Raw genomic sequence first — 23,864 nt, 5'->3', positions numbered from 1 at the left:
CAGTATATACATACACAATATATACACACACATATGTCATAGGAAATTTTAACATGTCATTACTTGCCTGAGAATGATTTAATGCATAAACTTTTCTGCTCTCACAGAGTTGATGAGCAAAAATGCAAGTGCAGGGGCAATCTACCCCTTGCTCTCTTAACAGTACACCTTTGAATTTTAGGGACAGTTTCATTTACATGACAGTTTCATTCATCAGCCTTTCTCCAGTTTCCAGATCCTGGAATCAAGGTATTCGTTTTGGGAAAAAACTGTAAGCTACGGATTTTATTTTGTAACATTTAGACTTCAAGAAGTTGTGGAGGCACTCAGGGCAAGGATTTGAACTGAGATCTGATGCCATCTCAATTTCTTTGCACGTGTGTGTGTGTGTGTGTGTGTGTATTTGAACTGAGATCTGATGCCATCTCAATTTCTTTGCGTGTGTGTGTGTGCGTGTGTGTGTGCGTGTGTGTGTGTGTGTGTGTGTGTGTGTGGTCCTGGGCTGTGTCATCATTGAAGGAATCTGAGCCTCCCAGGACAGTTTGTTTTAAAGAAAGGATTTCACACACACACACACACACACACACATGTCATCATTGAAGGAATCTGAGCCTCCCAGGACAGTTTGTTTTAAAGAAAGGGACAAGATATTTCACACACACACACACACACACCTGTGTTTAAAGTTTTGAAAAGAGAAAAAAAATCCCTGTGCGAGGAAACATACAGAAAACAACCACTGAGCTTCCTCTGGGCTCAGGGGTCCAGGTGTAGGCCCCTAAGCCAAAAGTGAAATCCTTCCTTCATCTCCCAGGTAACCGCCTCCTGGTTCTCCCGCGCACCTCGATGACGTCGCGCGGCGAGGCTCTCTGACGTTAAGGTTTCCGGCCTACCATCTTTGTGCCTGGCAAATTGGGTTTTGCGCAGTGTAGACCTAAAGAAAGAATCGTGACGGGCAGGAAACCATTACAACCGCTCCCAGGCTGTGCTCTCCGACTGCTGCCGCCACCCCCGCCCTCGCCCCTGGTGAGTTTCGGGCGGCTGTTTTTGGGGTGTGTCCCTAATTGATGGGAAGGAAGAGGAGCCCCGGGGGCTGGGCCGCTGACCGGGCGGGGCTGGAGCCTGGAAACGAGACGGTTGAGGATGGGGGCAGCGTCGGGGTGACCGTTGTGAGGAGGAAGGTCGGCGGGGGGCCGTCCCCGCTGCCTGCCGCCCGGGTGGGAGCAGGGAGGGGGTGCTCAGGGTGGCCGCGGGGGCTGGGGGTGCCCTGGAGGGAAGAGTGGGCTTCCGAGTTGGGGCTTTCTCGGCCGGAGGGCGGAGCCCAGGGGTGTGGCGGGTCGAGGCCAGAGTGGAGGCCGAGGGCAGCCCTTCCCCTTTCCGGGTGGTTCCCGAGGGACAGGGAGGTGTCCAGCGAACAGATGGGGGGGGAAAAAAGGGGTCCCCAACCCTTTGCCCCCAGAACTTGAGGTTTGGAGGCACCCCTGTCTCTTTGCTATCTGATAGGGGGAATGAAGAATACACCTCGAGGGTCTGTGATCGTCTGGGGTAAGGAAGAGGGCTTCCCTGACACCTCGAGCCTGGCCAGAACTAACCTCCATAATTGACCCGAAGGGAGAGTGGAGGAAGTCTTTTTCTTTTTCTTTTCCCCCACCCCTCCTCCCCCGCTGGGTCTCGCAGTAACAGACTAGTTTGGGAAAGGCTTTAGATTCCATTAGAAGTAAAGAAACCAGAATTTCCTGTTTTTGTTTTTTTTTTTCCCCCAAATTTGCATTCGGAGAATGTGTGCTGGTTTGTTTTCAAAACACTTCTCAATTTGGCTTTTATTGAACTCACTCACTCGGCTTCTTTACGAAGTATGGGAAATGTGGCCTGGTCCTTCATTAGACTTTTGACATTTCGGAAGAAAAGCGCTTTTTTAACTGCCTAACACTGTTGTAACGGTTGTGGTTTAAAAGGAAGAGTAAAGAAAATGTTATTAGCTCAGAAAGGTTGGATGACTAAGAAAGAAGGTGGTGTCAATATGGAACAATTTAAATTATTAGTTACCTTCCTTGTACAGTTCTATTGCTTAGCCTCAGGGTGCACTTGCAAAGTAATAATAGAAAGCAGCTGTACAAGAAACCCAGTAACACTTTCCAGTGATGACTAAGCTGGTGGCAAGGTGAGAGCCATTTCAGGTATCTTAACAGCTAGAACTCCTGGAGAACCCGAAAGGATAGTGTGTCCTGCGAACAGGCCCCCTGGAAGTTGGGTGATAAAATTAACATAAAGCAAACATTTTAAGAGACTCAAGCAGGTTCATTTCTCCTATGTGATTTTTTTTCTTTTTTTAAAAGATCACTATTTTAGATTATCACAATTGAGGGACAGATTTGAACTCAGTGAAACAAGGAGTATTTAGACAGAACACAGTCTTCTCAGGCTGGCTTGGTATTTCATTAACAGTTGGATGTAAAACTGTTGAGCACTTTTTTCAGAATGATACTATATTAACAATAAGTTATAGTCATGTTTAAATAAAAGGAGATTTTTAGCTGTAAAATGTTTCATGATTTCTGATGAACTAAATAATACTTGGAAGATGCCATTGGTCTTTGTTACTGAACATTTGAATGAAAATGAGCTTAACACCTTTAAGAGTTGTAATAAAAAGTTGCTTTACTATTTGCCTGACTTTGGGCAGTTTCTTACTATGACCACTGAACTGTGTAAAGATGGGCTTATGTGCAAAAATGGACAATTTACCAGAGCCATTTGAAATTAAGACACTATTTTTTTTTTAAAGTTATACTACTAAACTGTTAATCTTGTTTCTCATTGGGGAACTGGATGGAGGAGGGAATTGAAGGAGAGGAGGCACTTTCACAACCTATATTTGGCAGAAACTAGGTTATGTTAAATCTAGATATATAATCCTGTCCAGGGCAACCTTCTGTGAAATATAGTGACATCACACTTTGTGCTAGGACAAATAAGTGATTATGTGCTTTGACTGGGGCAGCTTTATTGTTTAACAATGTCCCTAGTGCATACAATCCATCAGTCAGAACAGTCAGGGAGTACTTTTCAGGTTTGGGTTTGGTCTGGTAGAAAGGTAGTAGAGTTCAAATTCTATTACGGCTTTATTTCTATTCTAGGCTCTTCTGAGGAACATTACTTCTCTTGTCTCTCAGAAGAACTTTTATTCTTGAGGCGCTTCAGCAAATTATTAATATTTTAGATTTTTTATTTGATGGTATTGGAGGTTTGAACTCAGGTCCTCCTAGGGTTCAGGAACTCAGTGCTTACTAGGCAGGTACTATAAGAATAATTTTTCTTAGCAAATTATATTTTCTTTGGCTTCGTCCTGGCCATGCTTTCTGAACCTTTTTTAGTCAAGGCATAGTTTTCACCTTCCTAAATTTAGAAAATATGGCTATTCTTGTATCTGGCAAATGTTGGATACACTTTATTTTAAAAATATGTATGCAAAGGTTTTTTTGTTTGTTTGTTTGTTTTTTCTTTCTTTTCTTTCTTTTTTTTTTTTTTTTTTTTTTTTTGTCAGTCATGGGCCTGAACTCTGGGCCTGGGCGCTGTCCCTCAGCTCTTCAGCTCAAGGCTAGCGCTCTACCACTTGAGCTACAGCACCACTTCCGGCTTTTTCTGCTTATGTGGTGCTGAGGAATTGAACCCAGGACTCCATGCATGCAAGACAAGCACTCTACCACTGAGCCACCTTCCCAGCCCCTGAAAAGGTTTTTGAGATGAAATTTTTATAAAAACCATTTTAAGATGAACAATTCAGTGGCCTTTAGGACATTCACAGTGTATAACCATCTTCTCTTGCTTTTTATTTAGATTATTTTCATCTTTCCTGTTGAGTTAATTTTGTTTTGTTTTTTGTTCCTATACTGGGGCTTGAACTCAGGGCCTTTTGGATTTTTCACTCACAGCTGGAGCTCTACCACTTGAGCCACACCTCCACTTCCAGCTTTTTGGTGGTAATTGGAGATAAACCCATGGACTTTTCCACTTGGTCTGGCTTTGAACCCTGGTTCTCATATCATAGCCGCCTGAGTAGCAAGTATTACAGGCATGAGCTACCAGCCTGGGCATTGATTCTTCTGGCTTAAAGCAGAGACTAACTTGTTATAATGTTTCTCTGACAATATAGATAGGGAATATTTTTATTTACTTTTTATTTTTTATTTTTTGCAAGTCCTGGGGCTTGAACTCAGGACCTGGGCACTGTCCCTGAATTGCTTTTGCTTAAGGCTAGCATTCTACCACTTGAGCCACAGCACCACTTCTGGCTTTTTCTGTTTATGTGGTACTGAGGTATCGAACCCAGGACTTCATGCATGATAAGTAAGCTCTCTCCCACTGAGCCACATTCCTGAATATTTCTTTGTAATTTTTTCCATGGTGTCAGCGAAGAGTTCTCTTTTCTTCTCTTTTATTTTTTGTGTCTTTTTTTGCTGGGGGAAGGCAGGTACTGGGGATCAAACCCCCAAGGTCTTTAACCTGCTATGCAAATTCTCTTACCATTGAGCTACATCCCTTGCCTGTCTGTCCCTGTGCCTCTCTGGCTGTCTTTATAAAAAAAAAAACCCAACAACTGTGAAACAGGAGGATTGAACCTAGGCCATCTAATAAACCAGGGACTGAGATGATGTCACTAATCTGCATCCCCAGTATTTTTATTTACTTTTGAAATGATCTCAATACATTACCCCAGGCTGGACCTTGAAATTACAATCTTCCTGCCCCAGCTTGCCCAGTAGCTGGGTCTGTTTTTTTGTTTTTTTTGTTTTTTTTTTTAGAGCAGAGAGTCTTGGTTTAAGATCTGTGTTTTCAACTTCTAAAGATACTTGATACTCCTTTCTTCCCTAATATTTTTGGGTTGGGTACATTATTTTATTTTTTTGTGGGTCGCAGGTCATGAACTCTGGGCCAGGGATGCTGTCCCTGAGCTCCTCAGCTCAAGGCTAGCGCTCTACCACTTGAGCCACAGTGCCACTTCTGGTTTTCTGGTGGTTAATTGGACTTAAGAGTCTCAGACTTTCCTGCCCTGGCTGGCTTTGAATCACGATCCTCAGATCTCAGCCTCATGAGTGGCTAGGATTACAGGCATGAGCCACTGGCACCTGGTTGGGGTACATTATCCCAACAAACAGAACAAATATATGCTTTAAATTGAAATTTGTTAGGAGAGATATTGAAATAGTGTAACTGCTAATAAAGTCATGACTTAAGAATTAAGGTATTTTATTTAACAGAATGTGATGAAAATTCCTATTAAGAATTTAATGTGGGTATGTATATCTATCTATCTATCTATCTATCTATCCATAGATAGATATATATGAGAACTTCAGAGAACAAAATAATTTCATGCACTTTTTGTGAGAAACTGGGTGAAAATTTCCAAGAAAATTCTGTTTTTAAATCCTAAGCAAGTTTTAAAAGTTTTGATGATCTTGTAGTACTTAAAATGGCATAATGATATCCTAGACAGACCATAATGGACCCTCCTCAGGCTCTAGTAATCATTTCTATATATTTTTTTTCAGCTTGCACAGGTAAATTCATAGATGATTTCAGACTTATTCCAAATGTTGTTTATTATTGTTATTATTATTATTATTATTTTGGGTCCGGTTGTGGGCCTGAACTCTGGGCCTGGGTGCTGTCCCTCAGCTCTTCAGCTCAAGGCTAGCACTCTACCACTTGAGCCACAGCGCCACTTCCGGCTTTTTTCTTTTTGCTTATGTGGTGCTGAGGAATCGAACCCAGGGCCTCATGCATGCAAGGCAAGCACTCTACCACTGAGCCACCTTCCCAGCCCTCCAAATGTTTATTATATGAAGATCTCCTCCAAGAGTCTACTCCATATTTAGTTTACAACGTGAATGGATTAAATGATTTTAGTACTCTGAATTTTTGCTACAAAGGCATTATGAAAATGTTGTATAAGCCAAGTCTTTCTTACAGATTAACTTTAATTATCCAGGATAGAAATTATTATTATTATTGTTTTTGGTAGTGGGGCTTGAACTCTGGGCTTGGGTGCTGTCCCTCAGCTCTTCAGCTCAAGGCGAGTGCTCTACCACTTGAGCCACAGTGCCACTTCCTCTATATTTTATAATGATATAAAATCATTGGTTGTGAAGCAGTTGAAGTCAGTCATGGTATTGGCACATTTCTTCTTAGAAGGTAATTTAGGTTCTAGTACAACTTAAAGAACTATTGTATTAGCCAGGTGCTGGTGGCTGTAATCCTAGCTACTCAGAAGACTGAGATCTGAGGATTGCAGTTTGAAGTTAGCTTGGGCAGTTAACCACCAGAAAACCAGAAGTGGCTCTGTGGCTCAAAGTGGTAGAGTGATAGCCTTGAGTGAAAAAGCTCAGTGCCCCAGTCCCTGAGTTCAAGTGCCCAGGCCCTGAGTTCAAGCCCCATTCCAAAAAAAAATCTGTCTGTCTGTCTGTCTGTCTGTCTATATCTATCTATGTTTCTTTCTTTCTTTCTTATATATATAATTATCAGGATCTAGAAAAATGAGTAATAAATGGCAGTTTGAAAATATATCAAACTAATCTTTCCATTAGATTTTGCAAGAAGCACATTGTAAAGATCCTTTCACTTTTTAAAAAAACCAGTCCTGGGGCTTGCACTCAAGGCCTGGGCAGTGTCCTGGAGCTTCTTTTGGTCAAGGCTAGCACTCTACCACTTGAGCCATAGCACCACTTCTGGCTTTTTTTTTTTTTTTTTTTTGCTTATGTGGTGCTGAGGAATCGAACCCACATTCCCAGCCAAAGATCATTTTAAACCAGATTCACTTCATATTTTAGGTTTGTTTGGTTCATTTTCCCTTTCTTTAATTACATGATTTTTTTTGATAATTGGAGGTCTTTTTTCCCCCCTAAACTCCATTCATTATTTTATTATTTTCAAATATGTTATCATTTGAATTTGCACACTTTTTTGTGGGTGTGTGTGCTTGCTTTAGGACTTGAACTCAGGGCCCCATGCTCTTGCTTAGTTAGCATGTGGCTGGAGCTCTACTACCTATATCACACTCCCAGTTTCTGCTTTTGTTTGCTGGTTCACAGATTTGTCTACCCAAGCTGGCTCCATAAAGGTCTCATCTTCCTAAGTAGCTAGGTTTTTTTTTGTTGTTGTTGTTTTTTGTTTTTTGTTTTTTTGGGTCTGGTCGTGGGACCTGAACTCTGGGCCTGGGAACTGTCCCTAAGCTCTTCAGCTCAAGGCTAGCGCTCTACCACTTGAGCCACAGTGCCACTTCTGGCTTTTTTTTCTTTTTGCTTTTGTGGTGCTGAGGAATCGAACCCAGGGCCTCATGCATGCAACACAAGCGCTCTGCCACTGAGCCACCTTCCCAGCCCCAGTAGCTAGGTTTTTAAGTGTGAGCCACCAGCACCAGCTGAGTTTGCCATTGATTATTGCTTGTTATATTGACCTGATAATAATGAGTACCAGATATCTCACCTGAAAGTTAATAAAAAAGCATTATTGATGATGGTTTAGTTGAGAAAGATACACTTTTTTAAAAAAAGGTACAGAGAAATGTCATTTAATGAAATTGAATATATTTAAAGAGTTAAGTACTTTGGACACTGTCTAAAACATCATCTTATGATTTGGGGGAGTGGGAATGTAACCAGACCATTTTATCTTTATTTTGTTTATTTAAGTAGTAGAGGCACAAATCCACAGAATAAATTCTCTTGGGAATTAAGGCAGAAGAATTAAGGTTGTTGTTCAACCATTTTGGAAAGTAGTATGGAGGTTCCTCAAAAGACTCCACATAGAGCTCCCCTATGACCCAGCAATCCCACTTTTGGGCATTTACCCAAATGTTTACAAACAAGAACACACTAAAGCTACCACCAGCACAACTATGTTTATTGCAGTACTATTTACTATAGCTAAGATATGGAAACAACCCAGATGCCCTTCAGTAGATGAATGGATCAAGAAAATGTGGTATATATACACAGTGGAATTCTATGCCTCCATCAGAAAGAATGACATTGCCCCATTTGTTAGGAAATGGAAAGGCTTGGAAAAAATTATATTAAGTGAAGTAAGCCAGGCCCAAAGAAACATAGGTCGCATGGTTTCCCTTATTTGCAATATCTAGTATATGTCTGAGTCAAGGGAAAAGGTTAGATAAAGTGATGTTAGGGAAATGAACCCTAAGATATGTATTGAAATGTTTTTTTTCTTTCATGCGATTGTTTCTAATGCATTTATAAGATTATTTTTTTTGTTGCTTTGTATGTCCCTCCCCCACAGTATAACCCCTGCTTTCACTGTATTTGATGTTGGTATAATTTGTGGAGGGGAAGGGGAAAAACAAATCATTTAAATAGGAATAGAGGTGGACCCATTGCAACAATGAGATGTACTAGTCGTAATGTTGAAAACGAATTTTACAACTTTGGTGGGGGGGGGAGCGGGGAGGATTGGGTGGAGGGGTGGGAGGAGGATGGGAAGGGGAAACAAAGGAGGAGGCTACAATGCTTGGTAAGAAATGTACTCATTATCTTGCCCATGTAATTGTAACCCCTCTGTACAGTATTTTTACAACAAAAAATTATTTTGAAGAAAAAAATATATAAGAACTAGGGTTGAAGTTGAGATCTATATCTAATTATATCTTTCCCTCCCCACACACCCTTGGGTCTTGCTGTAGTTTGGGCTCAAACTGGGAAGGGAGTACAGTTTGGAAGAGATCTGCCAAACAACCTTTTTCTTACCTTAAATGTTTGGGTGAATAGTTGAAAATATTTTACAAGTAATGGTAACTTTTGTCCTTGGAGAGATAATAGTGGATAAAAATCACAAAGTAGTTGGGCACCGGTGACTCATGCCTGTAAACCTAACTGCTCAGGAGGCTGAGATTTAAGGATCCTGGTTCAAAGTCAGTCTGGGCAAGAAAGTCCATGAGACTCTTCTCTCCAATTAGCCACCAGAAAAACCGGAACTGTTGCTGTAGCTCAATGTGGTAGAGCTCTAGGCTTGAGCAAAATAGCCCAGGGACAGCACTGAGGCCCTTAGGACTTAAACCCCCCCCCCCCCCCAAAAAAAAAAAGAAGGAAAAAAAAGTCACAAATCCATAATATTGCATGGAATAAGTATTGCATTTGATTTGGCCTTTAGACTTTGTTCCTGTTTGCTCCTGGAGGCAGGGGGGTTATCTTTTGTTTTCTGTGTATCTTGAATTACCAGTATTGATGGTAGGAAGAAGCCCCTCATTTTTTAATGCAGAAATTCTGAAATATAAAATTTTAAGCTAACTGAATTTGTGTGTGTATGTGTGTGTGTGTATGTATGTGTGTTTCCTAGAGTGCATTTTGTCTTTTCTTTTTTTGGAGGGGGGGCGTCTGGTCATGGGGCCTGAGCTCTGGGCCTGGGTGCTGTCGCTCAGCCCTTCAGCTCAAGGCTCTACCACTTGAGCCACAGCACCACTTCCAGCTTTTTCTGCTTATGTGGTGCTGAGAATTGAACCCAGGGCCTCATGCATGCAAGGTGAGCACTCTACCATTAAGCCACCTTCCCAGCCCCTCCTGGAGTGCATTTTGATAAAACTGAATGTCTTAAAAATTAATCGGGGGTTGGAAATGTAGCTTAGTGGTAGAGTGTTTGCTTAGCATTTATGAAGCCCTGGCTCGATTCCTCAGTACCACATAAACAGAAAAAGCCAGAAGTGGTGCTGTGGCTCAAGTGGTAGCGTGCTAGCCTTAAGCAAAACAACTCAGGGACAGTGCCCAGGTCCTGAGTTCAAGCCCCAGGATTGGCAAAAATAATAGCAATATGCCTTGCTGGAGATATATATATATACACATATATGTACACACATACATAATTGGGATAAAGACATTCTTTTCTCTTGCCATAGGTGCATGTTAAAGATCCAAAACCATGACTGACTCCAAGTACTTCACCACCAATAAAAAGGGTAAGTAGTAGAATTTCATCACATCTTTTGACATTTTTCAAAAATTTCCCCAAGTAGAATGTTCCTATTTCAGATATGCTACAAATTCTACAGATAAGTGTATCTGAGTAAGTTATTACAGTATAGAGTTTTCATTTATTTTGCAGTGCTAGAGATTTAATGCAGGACTTCACATATGCTAGGCAAGTGCTCCACTCATGAGCAATGACTTCTAGCTCTTTTTTTGTTACCTTCATCTTTGTGATCAAAATATAACTAGTTTTTATATATGCTTATAGACTAGAACTAAGGATTCGTCTTGGGAAAGTCAAACCTGCCCTCTTCTGTAAAATCATTCCTAAATAGCTAATTTCTAGAAATCTGGTTGGCCCTTCTATCAAAGACAGATGAGTCCAGTTATTCTCCACTTACTGTACCCTTAGTTGAGCTTTTGTATTCAGTAAGCCTCATAGTTACTGATGTATTCTGAGCATGACACCAACTGCTGTTCTTGTTTTTCTTTTGTTCTTCAATAGCTTGTCTTGCTTCTCAGATATATGTTTTCTCCTTTCCTCCAGTGGCTATATTTCAAATTTTCTGGCCCTGAATTCGACTTTTTTGTTTCTTTGTAGTATTTACTGGTACAGTTGTCTCCATATTTAGCTGAGCTTACACACTACAGTCTGTATTGCACTAGTTAGTCAATATTGAGTATCTACAATGTACAGCTTGATGCTGGAGTTTTTGATTTAAGTATTAATTTAAATATTAAATTTCCTCCAAGTCAGAGTAGATATAGAAGACTCCTACTATACAAATCTTGGTTTCTAAATATCATTTATCACTAAAAGGAACCAGAATTTCTTGGAGAAATAACTTCTAGGGTTGGTTGAGGAAATGTACAAGTTGGACATGAATATCTCATAAGTGCTCAAATGGTAGGACATACCAAGGAGGAGCACCACAGCTTGAAATGGTCCCCACTTGTAAAATATGGATAATTTGAGTTGCAAAATAAGTGATCATAGCTGTGGATCATGATCAGTGAATAAAAGTATGATCATCAGCCAGGCACACTGGTAGCCCACATTTGTAATTCTAGCTACTCAGGAAGCTGAGATCTGAGGATCAACATTCAAATCTAGTTTGGGCAGGAAAAGGACCTTTTTAAGATTATGTATAAAAGTTTGAGACTTAAAGATTGAGTCATTGCTAGATAAATACCATGTTTTTAAAAATGGATAGACTGTGTTCCTTTTGCTTCCTGCAACACCCACCAGAACTGCCACTGGAACATATTCTTTAAATTTATGCTCAGTACTGGAATAATTTCAGCTACATCCTGTTTTCATTCTGTAGCTCCTGCTGCTATTCACAGTTCAGACTTTCTGAAACCTGCTGTTTGTCCTTTATTCTTCCCAGAAGTCAATGAGGGGAGCTCTAAGAGCTAGACTTGGCAGCATGGGACGTGGTAAAAAGGTGAATGACTCTTTGAAGACCCAGCTGTGCTATTTTGCAGCTGTTCATTAAATGAAATAGCTTTTTGTACTAATTTGCTTGCCTTTTAGGGATGGATATTGATGAAGCAAGCTTTTTTAGTTCTGAGTGTCTTTGTGTACAGTCATACTGGTGAATGAGATCTGGGTAAAATGAACTGGGAGACCAGTCTTCCCTTCTTCCTATCTTTCTTTTGCGGGGGTCCGGTCATGGGGCCTGAACTGAACTCTGGGCCTGGGCGCTGTCCCTCAGCTCTTCAGCTCAAGGCTAGCGCTCTACCACTTGAGCCACAGCGCCACTTCCAGCTTTTTTCTTTTTGCTTATGTGGTGCTGAGGAATCGAACCCAGGGCCTCATGCATGGAAGGCAAGCACTCTACCATTGAGCTACCTTCCCAGCTCTTCTTCCTCTCTTTTAAGAAGTTTTGACTCCAGCATTCTTAAGATAAGTGAGCCTTAAAATAATGGGAAGTCTCTGACATTTTATAAAACTAGGTCTGAACAGTAACTCAAGATTATGCCTTTAGAAATAACTCTGCTCTGTACTATTTTTCCCCCCAGTCCTACAGCTTAAACTCAGAGCCTGGGTACTGTCCCTGAGCTTCTTTTGGTCAAGGCTAGCACTCTACCACTTGAGCCATAGTGCCACTTCTGGCTTTTTCTGCTTATGTGGTACTGAGGAATCGAACCCAGGGCTTCATGTATGCTAGGCAAGTACTCTACCACTAAGCCATATTCTCAGCCCTTGTATTATTCTTTTAACTTCATAATTTTTTGGGGGGGGTGGTGGGAAGAGAGGGGGTGGAGGGCCATTGGTTGTGGGTACTGTCCTTATGCTCTATTTTTTTTTTCTTTGCCAGACCTGCAGCTTGAACTCAGTGCCTGGGCACTGTCCCTGAGTTTCTTTTGCACAAGGCTAGTGCTCTACCACTTGAGTCACAGTGCCACTTGTGACCTTTTCTGTTTATGTGGTGCTGAGGAATCGAACCCAGGGCCTCATGCATGCAAGGCAAGCACTCTACCACTAAGCCACTGTCCAAGCCCTGTCCCTAGGCTTTTTTACTCAAGGCTAGCACTCTGAGCTACAACTCCACTTCTGGTTTTCTGGTGTTTATTTGGAATAAGAGTCTCACAGACTTTCCTGCCCAAGGTTGGCTATGGGCCTCAGATCTCAGCATACTGAGTAACTAGGATTATATGTGTGAACCACCAGCACCCAGCTTAATAATTATTCTTGATGGGCTGGGAAGGTGGCTCAGTGTTAGAGTGCTTGCCTTGCATGCCTGAGGCCCTGGGTTCTATTCCTCAGCACCACATAAGCAAAAAGAAAAAAAGCCGGAAGTGGCATTGTGGCTCAAGTGGTAGAGCGCTAGCCTTGAGCTGAAGGGCTGAGGGACAGCGCCCAAGCCCAGAGTTCAGGCCTCACGAACGGACCCCCGAAAAAAAAAATTATTCTTGTTACATTGCTTGGATAGGATACGACTATAACCTTAGGGTGGGTTGGAAGGGATTAGAGCAATGATTAGAGCAAATGATTCATGATAGAGATCTCCTTGACATTCTGATTCAAGTCATTGTAAATACTGATTCCTGTTATCCTGAGTAGAACATATATAATTGTTATCTTTAAGTGTAGGAGTGTGTGGCCAAAATTGGAACATCTGGATTCAAGGAATAGCTGGGCACTTGTGGCTCATGCCTGTAATTCTAGCTACTCAGAAGGTTGAGATCCAAGGATTGCATTTTGAAGCCAGCCCAGGCAGGAATGTCTGTGAGATTCATCTTCAGTTAACCACCAAAAAGCTGGAAGTGAAGGTATGGATCAAGTAGTAGAGCACCAGCTTTGAGCAGAAAAGCTAATAGATAGCACCCAGGTCTTGAGTTCAAACCCCAGTACTGGTAGCAAAAATGAATGAATGAATGAATAAATAAATAAATAGTGAGACAAATACATATTTCTAAAACTGTTCCCTATCTACATTTACTTTGTTCTTTGGACCTTAAAATTTGGGTGGAAAATTATTCCTTAGTATTCTCTTCCTATTATATTTTGTTGTTGTTGTTGTTGTTGTTGTTGTTGTTTTTGGGTCCGGTCGTGGGGCTTGAACTCTGGGCCTGGGCGCTGTCCCTCAGCTCTTCAGCTCAAGGCTAGCGCTCTACCACTTGAGCCACAGTGCCACTTTTGGCTTTTTTTCTTTTTGCTTATGTGGTGCTGGGGAATCGAACCCAGGGCCTCATGCATGCAAGGCAAGCACTCTACCACTGAGCCACCTTCCCAGCCCCCTATTATATTTTGATACATGAATTTGCTTTTTTCTACTCTTACAGGTCCTAAGTATCTTCACTATATGTTAAGGCTGTAATTTTAAAAGTTTTTAAACCTTTTGGTGGTAACCTAATCAGTTACAATTCTAGTGCTGTGACATTTACCTAACCCATAACTTTTTTTTTTTTGGTCAGACATAAGGCTTGAATTTAGGGCCTGTGTGCTATTCCTGAATTCTTTTGCTCAAGGCTAGTGCTCTACCACTTTGAGCTACAGAGCCACTTCGATTTTCTGATGGTTAACTGGAGATAAGAATTTCACATACTTTCCTGACTTGGCTGGTTTTGAATTTCAATCCTCAGATCTCAGCCTCTGAGTAAGTACCTAAGATTACAGCATGAGCCACCAGCACTTGGCTCCGTAACTTTTTAATAATTTATTTCAGTTGCTGCCTTGCTCTCCTGGTGTTATTGCATAGTTCAATATTCTGTTCTAGTGGTCCTGGGATCTCAACCACCTCCTCTCATCTCTTGTAGGGGAAATTTTTGAATTAAAAGCTGAACTCAATAATGAAAAGAAAGAAAAGAGGAAGGAGGCTGTGAAGAAAGTCATTGCTGCTATGACTGTGGGAAAAGATGTGAGGTAAGAACATTTACCCATCATTACTTTAGTGATACCTCTTTTAGGGCCTTTATTAATTGTACTTTAAAATCATAGACTTGTGGGGCATAGTGAAGCATGCTTATAGTCTCAGCTATTCAAGAGGCTGAGGTGGGAGGATTCCTCAAATCCAAGAGTTGGGGCACTACTTGGGCAACATAGTAGGTCTTAAAACCTATTAAAAGGTTTGTAGGCCAGGCGCTGGTGGCTCACGCCTGTAATCCTAGCTACTCAGGAGGCTAAGGAGATCACGGTTCAAAGCCAGCCCGGGCAGGAAAGACCGTGAGACTCTTATCTCCAAAAACCACCAGAAAACTAGAAGTGATGCTATAGCTCAAGTGGTAGTGTGCTAGCCTTGAGCTGAGAAGCTGAGGGACAGTGCCTAGGCCCAGAGTTCAAGTCCCATGACCAACAAAAAAAAAATTTGTTTCCCTGGAAATATCAGGTAGTATACTGCTTTTATATTAATGCTCTGATTTAAGTGTTTTGTTTGCTTTTATTAGAGCACTGATTTTGTTGCATTCAGACTTAGCCTAAAATCTGAGAGCTGGCACAGTTACAGATGTGTTGCATGAGATACTTTGATGATGATAAAAAAAAAACATACTGTAAGTAAAAGCTCATATAATTAATTGGCTTAATCCAGTGCCCACAGCTTTATAATTCTACATTCGCTTATTGAATTGAAGATGAAAATCAGTGCTAACAAAATTCATTTAGTCTTTTTTTTGTTCATTTCTATAATTTAATGATCTTGAGATTCTTTCCCAGTATACATGAAGTCAAAATTGTCTTATAATACTTACATATTACTTGTCTTTTTCCCCATATTGATGTTTACACTGATGATGTGAATCAGTGGAGCATAAAATTGCCAGTGTCTCAATGTAAACCAAAGCAGTGAGGTTGGCCATTTGTCACTGTATTTTTTCACCACCATGTCCTTACAAGATAAAAGGACAGCCCTTCATAACACATTGTACATTTATTTTCTTAAAACTTGAACTTTGGACCAAATAAGGTGGCTCATTTCTATAGTTCTATATATACTCAGAGGAGATAGAAATCAGGAGGATCCTGATTTGAGGCCAGCCTAGGCAAAAAGACCCAGTTTCAACAAACAAGCCTGTTATAGTCACACATGTATGTAATCCTAGCTATGTAGGAAGCCTAGATAGGATGGCCAGCTTAGGATGGCCCCAACCTTAAGCTTCAGATCTGAAAAGTAACCAGAGTGAATAACGGATGGGGCATATTGAGTCAAAGCCCAGTAGTACTCTCCAACCCACAAAAATTTGAACCTTGAGTACAGTTCTTTTTAATATACTGTGATGATGAAATTGGATTTTTGCATAAAGCTTATTTGTATTGTAAAGGATGATGATTAAGAAAAAAGCCCTGTGTGATTATTTGAATTGCAAATACCCTTATGTGAAAGAATGATTGATAGAGGATGTTTAATTAGATTTTGGTATTTGGGGGACATTTGATCAAGTGAACAAAATGAACTTGTTACTTCAATGGAGAAATTTTGACAGATATATTTTGAGCTTTAAAGTAAAAATTAGGGCTCTTAACTGGGCACTGGTGGCTCAAACCTGTAATCCTTGCTACTCAGGAGGCTGAGATCTGAGGATCGTGGTTCAAAGCCAGCCCTGGCAGGAAAGTCTGTGAGACTCTTATCTCCAATAAGCCACTGGAAAACTGGAAGTGGCGCTGTGGCTCAAGCGGTAGAGCACTCACCTTGAGCTAAAGAGCTAAAGGATGGCGCCCAAGCTCGGAGTTCCAGCCCCATGACCAACAACAACAACAAAAAATAATTAGGGCTCTTGGGTCTTTTGAGATGTGGAAAAAGGGACATGGACACTTGGTACAGCCCTGTGGTGGCAAGGCCAACACCTTCAGAAGTTGGCATGTGACAAATGTGTCCTAGAGGAAGAATAACTGGAGTGCCAAGGCTAAGAAATGAAATACTACAGGGACTAGTTGAATGAGGCAGATTTAGGCCTAGATTTTGTGAACAACAACTAAACCCAAGAGAGCAGCTGTTGCTGCATCCAGTTCATCTTAGAATTTCTGTGATTAGTCACATAATACTTGTTCTGATTTTAAAAGATAAATATAAAATTAGGATTTTGTAAAACTTGTATCTCTCACCATTGAGCTTGCCACGTTCTTGAAACTTGTGCACCTGTCTACTGAGATTGGTGGTGAAATAAGCAGTTATTTTTTTGTTACACGGTGAAATGTGTCAACATAGCGAAGCTCTGAATGGCTCAGTGACCCAATGTCTTGTTGTGGACCACTGCTTGTATCACAGTTATGCAGTAAAAGATCTGTAAATTATCACAAAATTATGCAGTAACAGATCCATTCAAAATATATGATAAGTATTTTAGATTTTAATGCAATCAAGTATTGATGTTTCAGAGTGATTGTTCACTATAACTTTTAAGGAATTTTTCTTTTTTTTTTTTTTTTTTTTTTTTGTCGGTCATGGGGCTTGAACTCTGGGCCTGGGCGCTGTCCCTCAGCTCTTCAGCTCAAGGCGAGCACTCTACCACTTGAGCTACAGCGCCACTTCCGGTTTTCTAGTGGTTTATTGGAGATAAGAGTCTCACGGTCTTTCCTGCCCGGGCTGGCTTTGAACCGCGATTCTCAGATCTCAGCCTCCTGAGTAGCTAGGATTACAGGCGTGAGCCACCGGCGCCCGGCACTTTTAAGGAATTTTTCTTGTGTACTAAAAAGAAAAATCTGCACATGTGTAGTTCCTTTTTTTTTTTTTTTTTTGTCAGTCCTGGGGCTTGAACTCAGGATCTAGGCGCTGTCCCTGAGCTCTTTTGCTCAAGGCTAGTGCTCTACCACTTTGAGCCACAACTCCAGTTCCGCATTTTGAATGGTTAATTAGAGATAAGACTCTCAGAGGGACTTTCTGCCCCAGCTAGCTTTGAACTCTGATCTTCAGATCTCAGCTTCCTGAGTAGCTAGGATTACAGGTGTAAGCCACTGGTACTTGGCCACATGTATAGTTTCAGTGTAAAATATTGTACATGAAAATGTAACTAAAATATTAAAGATTTCAAAATGTTAATAACTTTTAAGAAAAGTTAAATATAAAATTACTATTAAGAATATTATTATAGTGACACAATTATTAAATATAAAATTATTATAAGTAAAATTAAAAATATAGAAACTTAAAATAAGAAATTTCTAGCTTATTTATGTATATGAAACTGGATTGTCTTCTACTCTGACCAAAGCATTCATTCTACAAAAGGATGAACAACACTAAAGAGATGTGAGAAAATATAAAACACTTATAATAAATTTTCACTTATTGTGTTTTGAAATGGGTTTGATATTTTAAGTGGATTGCTATTCTAAATTTTTCTTAGTTTTTCTTCCTAACATGGTAAAATATTAATAGATGTATAACCCACGTGAACAAAAATGCTTTGGGATTCCAGTAATTTTATGTGTGAAAGGATTCTGAAATCAAAAAGTTGAGAACTGTTCCCATAACCAGACAAGAAACCCAGATAGAAATAGTAGTTCTAGATATGACTGTTCAGGTGCTGTTGTCTGAGTTGGTTGTGGATGTCTGTTTCTGTTGTTTTGTCTGTTAGCCTGTAATGACGTATGGTTCTTAGATTGCTGATCAGTGGCCATCTATGTCTGGGATTGATAAAAGTTTTTCTGGAAAGGGACAATAAGTAGTACATACTTGGAGTTAGCAGACCAAGAAGCAAAGCAGGGACTGGCAGAGTGGATCTTGTGCATCTTCTGCTTCTTTTAAAGAAGCAGAACAGAGGATATTATTTATATATATTATATATATTACATTTATTTATAATCAGAAAGAAAAAATTTTGAAACTTTTTTTCTTTCTTTTTTGGTCTAGTCCTGGGGACTTGAATTCAGGGCACAGTTGCTGTCTCAGAGCTTTTTTGCTCAAGGCTAGTGCTCTACCACTTTGAACCATAGCTCCACTTCCAGATTTTGGGTGGTTAACTAGAGATAAGAGTCTCATAGGCTTTCGTGTCCAGGCTGGCTTTGAACCTCAATCCTTAGATTTCAGCCTCTTGAGTAATGATTACAGTCATGAGCCACTAGCACCTGGCTCACGAATTTCTTGATGAAATTCATGTAATAATAATTAAGTATGACATTTTGTATTACAGGTCTGCCAATGAGAGCAATGTGATTTTTTTTTTTTTTTTTTTTTTTTTGTCGGTCGTGGGGCTTGAACTCTGGGCCTGGGCGTTGTCCCTCAGCTCTTCAGCTCAAGGCGAGCGCTCTACCACTTGAGCTACAGCGCCACTTCCGGTTTTCTGGTGGTTTATTGGAGATAGGAGTCTCACGGTCTCTCCTGCCCGGGCTGGCTTTGAACCGCGATCCTCAGATCTCAGCCTCCTGAGTAGCTAGGATTACAGGCGTGAGCCACCAGCGCCCGGCTGCAATGTGATTATTTTTTATCAGGTTGAAAACTTTTTTTTTTTTTTTTGTCATGGGGCTTAAACTGGGGCCTGGGCACTATCCCTCAGCTCTTCAGCGCTCTACTACTTGAGCCACAGTGCCACTTCTAGTTTTCTGAGTGGTTTATTGGAGATAAGAGTCTCACAGAGTTTCCTGCCAGGGCTGGCTTTGAACCGTGATTCTCAAATCTCAGCCTCCTGAGTAGCTAGGATTACAGGCGTGAGCCACTGACACCCGGTGAAAACATTTTGTTTAACAGATTTATAATTAGTATTTTCTGTCATCAATTCAGTTGTACATGCTCATCTGATAAAAACTACTTTTAGCTCCTGATTAGTACAAAAATTTCTCTTCTTCTTCCTCCTCTTCCTCCTCCCTCCTCCCTTCTCCCTTCTCATCTTCCTCCCCTTCCTCCTCTTCCTCCTCTTCTTCCTCTTCTTTCTCTTCCTCGTCCTGCTTTTTTTGCTTTTGTTTTTAGACTAGCTCAGGTTGGTTCAAAACTCTGAAGTACCAGCCTGGCGCCGGTGGCTCATGCCTGTAATCCTAGCTACTCAAGAGGCTGAGATCTGAGGATCACGGTTCAAAGCCAGCCTGAGCAGGAAAGTCCGTGAAACTCTTATCTCCAATAAACCACCAGAAAACCGGAAGTGGCGTTATAGCTCAAGTGGTAGAGCGCTTGCCTTGAGCTGAAGAGCTGAGGGACAGCCCTCAGGCCCAGAGTTCAAGGCCCACGACCAACAAAACAAAACAAAAACAAAAACTCTCAAGTACCTCCTAATTGCTGTATTCACATACTTACCCAACTTGATCTTCTTGATCTTGTGTAGGTTGCTAGCATTATTTAGGCTCTTAGCAATTTACTACTAGTTAATGTTTGACATTTACTAATTTTACAGCAAGTTTACACATGAATTATTCTAGAAAATAGAAAGCAGAAACTCATTTAGGAGAGAGTTTAAAATGTATCTAGAGGTACATGAGATCCCACAGGTATGCTGAAACTAATAGCTTGTTCCCTTGCAAAAGAGAAGTTTGTGGTTCATTGGAGATGTGATGGATTGAATATGCAGTCCATCTTCCCTTTTGTAAATATTTCTGTACCCTTTTTTGTGTATATACAGGAGTTATATGATGTGACCAGTTATTTCAGTCATTCTTTTGTCTGTGGAAATACACTGACGTTCTTTGTCTTTTCTTCTATACTAGTAGTAAGATACTTAAAACTATTTAAAATTTGTAAATATTCTAAAAAAACCTTAGGGGGATAGTTAATTACTAACTTCCCATAAAATTATAGTTAGTCTACATTTTAAGAAATATAGCTTAGGTCTGGGATATGTAGCTCAGCAGCAAAGTGCTACTAGGTGCAATGTCCTGGGTTCAATCCCCAGTACCAAAAAGAAAAGATACACATACACACACACACACACACGCACGCACGCACGCACGCGCGCACGCGTGCGCTAAAATATAGCTTGGATTAGGAATGTGGTAGAGTGCTTGCTTAACATACATGAAGCCCAGGTTCTATTGCTCAGTACCATATAAACAGAAAAGGCCTGAAGTGGCACTGTGGCTCAAGTTGTAGAGTGCTAGCCTTGAGCCAAAACAGCTCAGGGGCAGTGCCCAGCCCCTGAGTTCAAGCTCCAGGACTGGCAAATACCACACATACACACACCCCACAAAAACAAAAATATAACTTAAAATCCAGCAAGTTCAGTGCTTCCAAGCAAATGGTGCTATTTGTGAATAGAAACATGTATCTCTTTCTTGTGACTTACAGAAGGTTAAATCATGAAATGTCTAGTACTTGGGAAAGGAATAGACTAGGAATAGACTACGTTTCTATTTTATTATAATCAAATCTTAATACATAGAAATGTGCAATGTTTAAAAAAAGTAAATTCCACTAAAAGGAAATCAAGATGTTTTAGAATGGTTGTAGATCTAGATTAGAATTGTAATCTTGAGCCTGGATATCAAGTATCATGTTATTTGAGAATGCAAACAAATGATTGAAAATCCAGGATCACAGCACAAGAACTCAGAAACTAAGTTTCTACTTATGAGCATTGAACATTGGAAAGTGTAACTGCTGTAAGTACTTAGAGATTTCAGTGGGCTGAGAATAATTATTGGTAATTTTTTGTATGATAATGTAATGGTTTTTCTAAAAGATTCCTAAAGATGTACAGTGAAATATTATAGATGAAGTGATACAATGTGCAGAACTTAATTTAAAATGATATAGAGGTTATGGGTGTAGATCAGCTATATGGTCCTGACCTAGCATACATGAGGCCCTGGGTTTCATCCCCGGTACCTCTAAAACAAAAAGAAGGAAGGAAAAGAGGGAGAGAAGGAAGGGAAGGAGAAAAGAGAGAGAATAAAAGAACAACCCCTGTTTGAGACCTTGGGATTGTATTTTTTTTTTTAGCAATTTATTTCCATGTATCAAATTATTTTTTAAGAACATTTCTTTCTTTTGTTCTTTTTTTGGGAGGGGGGGCAATCCAGAGGGCTTGAACTCAGGGCCTGGGTACTATCCCTGAGCTTTTGCTCAAGGCTAGCACTCTACCATTTGAGCCACAGTGCACTTTCAGCTTTTTCTGTTTATGTGGTATTACGGAGTTGAACCCAGGGCTTCATGTATGCTAGGCAAGTACTTTACCACTAAGCCATATTCCCAGCCCTTGTTTAAGAACATTTCTTTGACTGTCTTTCTGTCTTCAGCTCTCTCTTTCCAGATGTAGTGAACTGTATGCAGACTGATAACCTGGAACTAAAGAAGCTTGTGTATCTCTACTTGATGAACTATGCCAAGAGTCAGCCAGACATGGCTATCATGGCTGTCAACAGCTTTGTGAAGGTAACGTATCCAAGGACTTAAGACCACTTTCCTCTACCTCAGATAACCTTCTTTTTTTTTTTTTTGCCAGTCAAGGGGTACTTACGTGGTGCTGAGAAATCTAACCCAAGGCCTCATTCATGCAAGGCAAGCACTCTACTTCTGAGCCACCTTTCCAGCCCTCAGATAACCTTCTGTGTGTGTGTGTGTACACACACACACACGCACATGTGTGCACCAGTACTAAGGGCCATATGCTCTTACTCAAGGCTGGTGCTATACCACTTGAGCCACACTTGGCATATTTCTGGTTAATGGGAGGTAGAGGCTCATTGACCTTTCTTTCTGGGCTAGTTTTGACCCTCAGTTCTCCAAGTTTCAGCTTCCTGAGCAGCTAGGATTAGAGGTTTGAGTCACTGGTGCTTTAGAAGACCTTTAGAGAAGGACTGGCAGTTTCATGTTTTAAGCAATCTATTTGCTAGCATGTGTCAACTAGGGAAGTTGAAACCATATGGCAAACCTTCTGTTAGTGGGACTTGGTACATGCATCTTTGCCAGATGGGTAGAAGAAAGCCAGGTGAAACCTCACTGTTTATACCTTCCAAGACTGACAAAGTTTGGGCATATCATTAGTTCCCTGAGGCTTTATCCTTGTAAAAATGAGGCTTTGGCTTAAAAGCCAAAGTTATTACTTTGGGTTGAGTTAATGATTTTTTTTTGAAACATTCAAGTAGAGGGAATAGTTAACAGATTTCTAAGTTATGTAATTTTAAACATTACTGACGTATGGACATTAATGGTTAATTTATACTTTCTGGATGCTTCTATACTTTCTGGAGACCTCTCTCAACTCTATTTCCTTTCTTGCTAGATAAACATATCATTTCTTCTTTACATGTATCAATCAGATTGTTGCCCCCACACCCTCTTTGTACTACTGGAGTTTGAACTTAAGGGCTTGCACCTGCTTGGCAGGTGCTCTGGCACCTAGCTTTTTAGTTATTTTTCAGTAGGGTCTTGTGGTTGTGATTGTTTGTTTTCTTGTTGTTGTTGTTGTTTTGTTTTTTGTTTTTGGTAAGTCGTAGGGCTTGAACTCTGGGCCTGAGCGCTGTCCCTCACAGCTCTTCAGCTCAAGGCTCTACTACTTGAGCCACAGAGCCACTTTGGGTTTTCTGGTGGTTTATTAGAGATAAGAGTCTCATAGACTTTCCTGCCCATGCTGGGTTTGAACCGTGATCCTCAGATCTCAGCCTCCTGAGTAGCTAGGATTACAGGCATGAGCTACCAGCTCTGGCAAAGCCCATCTTTTGTTGTTGTTTTTTTGTTTGTTTTTTGCCAGTCCTGGGGCTTGAACTCAGGGACTGGGCTCTGTCCCTGAGCTTCTTTCGCTCAAGGCTAGCACTCTACCACTTCTACCACTTGAGCCACAGTGCCACTTCCGTCTTTTTCTGTTTATGTGGTATTGAGGATTTGAACCCATGACTTCATGCATGCTGGGCAAACACTCTTCCAATAAGCCACATTCCCAGCCGATTGGTTGTTTTTTTGTCTGCATCTGGCCTCAGACTTCAGTTCTATCAGTGCTTGCCACAGCTTCAATTATAGGAGTATGCCGCCATTTCTGGCTTATTGATTGACATGGAGTCTTGGTAACTTTTTGCCTGGGGCAGCCTCAGAACTGTGATTCTCCCAAGTGAATGGAGTTTTATATTGTACCATCATGCTGTGCTTTCCCCCTCCCTCCTTCCCTACTTCCCTTAATAGTTGAATATACTTAATAGAAATATTCAAATAATCATTCCCTTCCCTTATTGCTGAAGCCGTGAAGTAATAAGTCTTTTTTAATCAGTCTTTTTTTTTTTTTTTATCCTTCAGAAAGGGCTTTTTTTTTTTTTTTTTTATTGTAAAGATACTATACAGAGGGTTACAGTTACATGAGTGAGGTAATGAGTACACTTCCACTTCCTCTTGAACATTGTTACCCCCTCCATTGTTTTCCCCCTACCATCCCCTCCCTTCCCAAGGTTCTTTTTTTTTTTTTTTTTGATTGTGATTAAGTGATTACTTAATTTCCGGAAATTCACAGTATTGTGGAATAATGATGCTCATTTAAAGTCACAAGTTCATTCTAACTTTCCTGGAGCAAATTGTCTATCACAGTCTGTAATATATAACG

General features: G+C 40.6%; 1 protein-coding gene across 5 annotated transcripts in view; it reads left to right on the top strand.

Moving 5' to 3' along the window:
• Positions 1–878: 878 nt before the first annotated feature.
• Ap2b1 (adaptor related protein complex 2 subunit beta 1) overlaps positions 879–23,864 on the top strand; it is a 115,996-nt gene continuing 93,010 nt past the window's right edge. For 2 of the 5 annotated variants that reach the window (XM_070027180.1, XM_070027176.1), the window contains exons 1-4: positions 879–1,026; positions 9,902–9,961; positions 14,238–14,343; positions 21,574–21,709. In XM_070027180.1, the coding sequence (XP_069883281.1) occupies positions 9,925–9,961; positions 14,238–14,343; positions 21,574–21,709 (279 nt within the window). In that variant the 5' untranslated portion in view covers positions 879–1,026; positions 9,902–9,924. The other 3 variants (XM_070027177.1, XM_070027178.1, XM_070027181.1) reach the window with 3 other exon arrangements.

This window comes from Dipodomys merriami, unplaced genomic scaffold (assembly GCF_024711535.1).
Source record: "Dipodomys merriami isolate MVZ:Mamm:240054 unplaced genomic scaffold, mDipMer1.0.p SCAF_19, whole genome shotgun sequence".
Taxonomy (NCBI): domain Eukaryota; kingdom Metazoa; phylum Chordata; class Mammalia; order Rodentia; family Heteromyidae; genus Dipodomys; species Dipodomys merriami.
The sequence above is the reverse complement of the archived record's forward strand: the minus strand, read 5'-3'. Positions and strand labels throughout refer to the sequence as shown.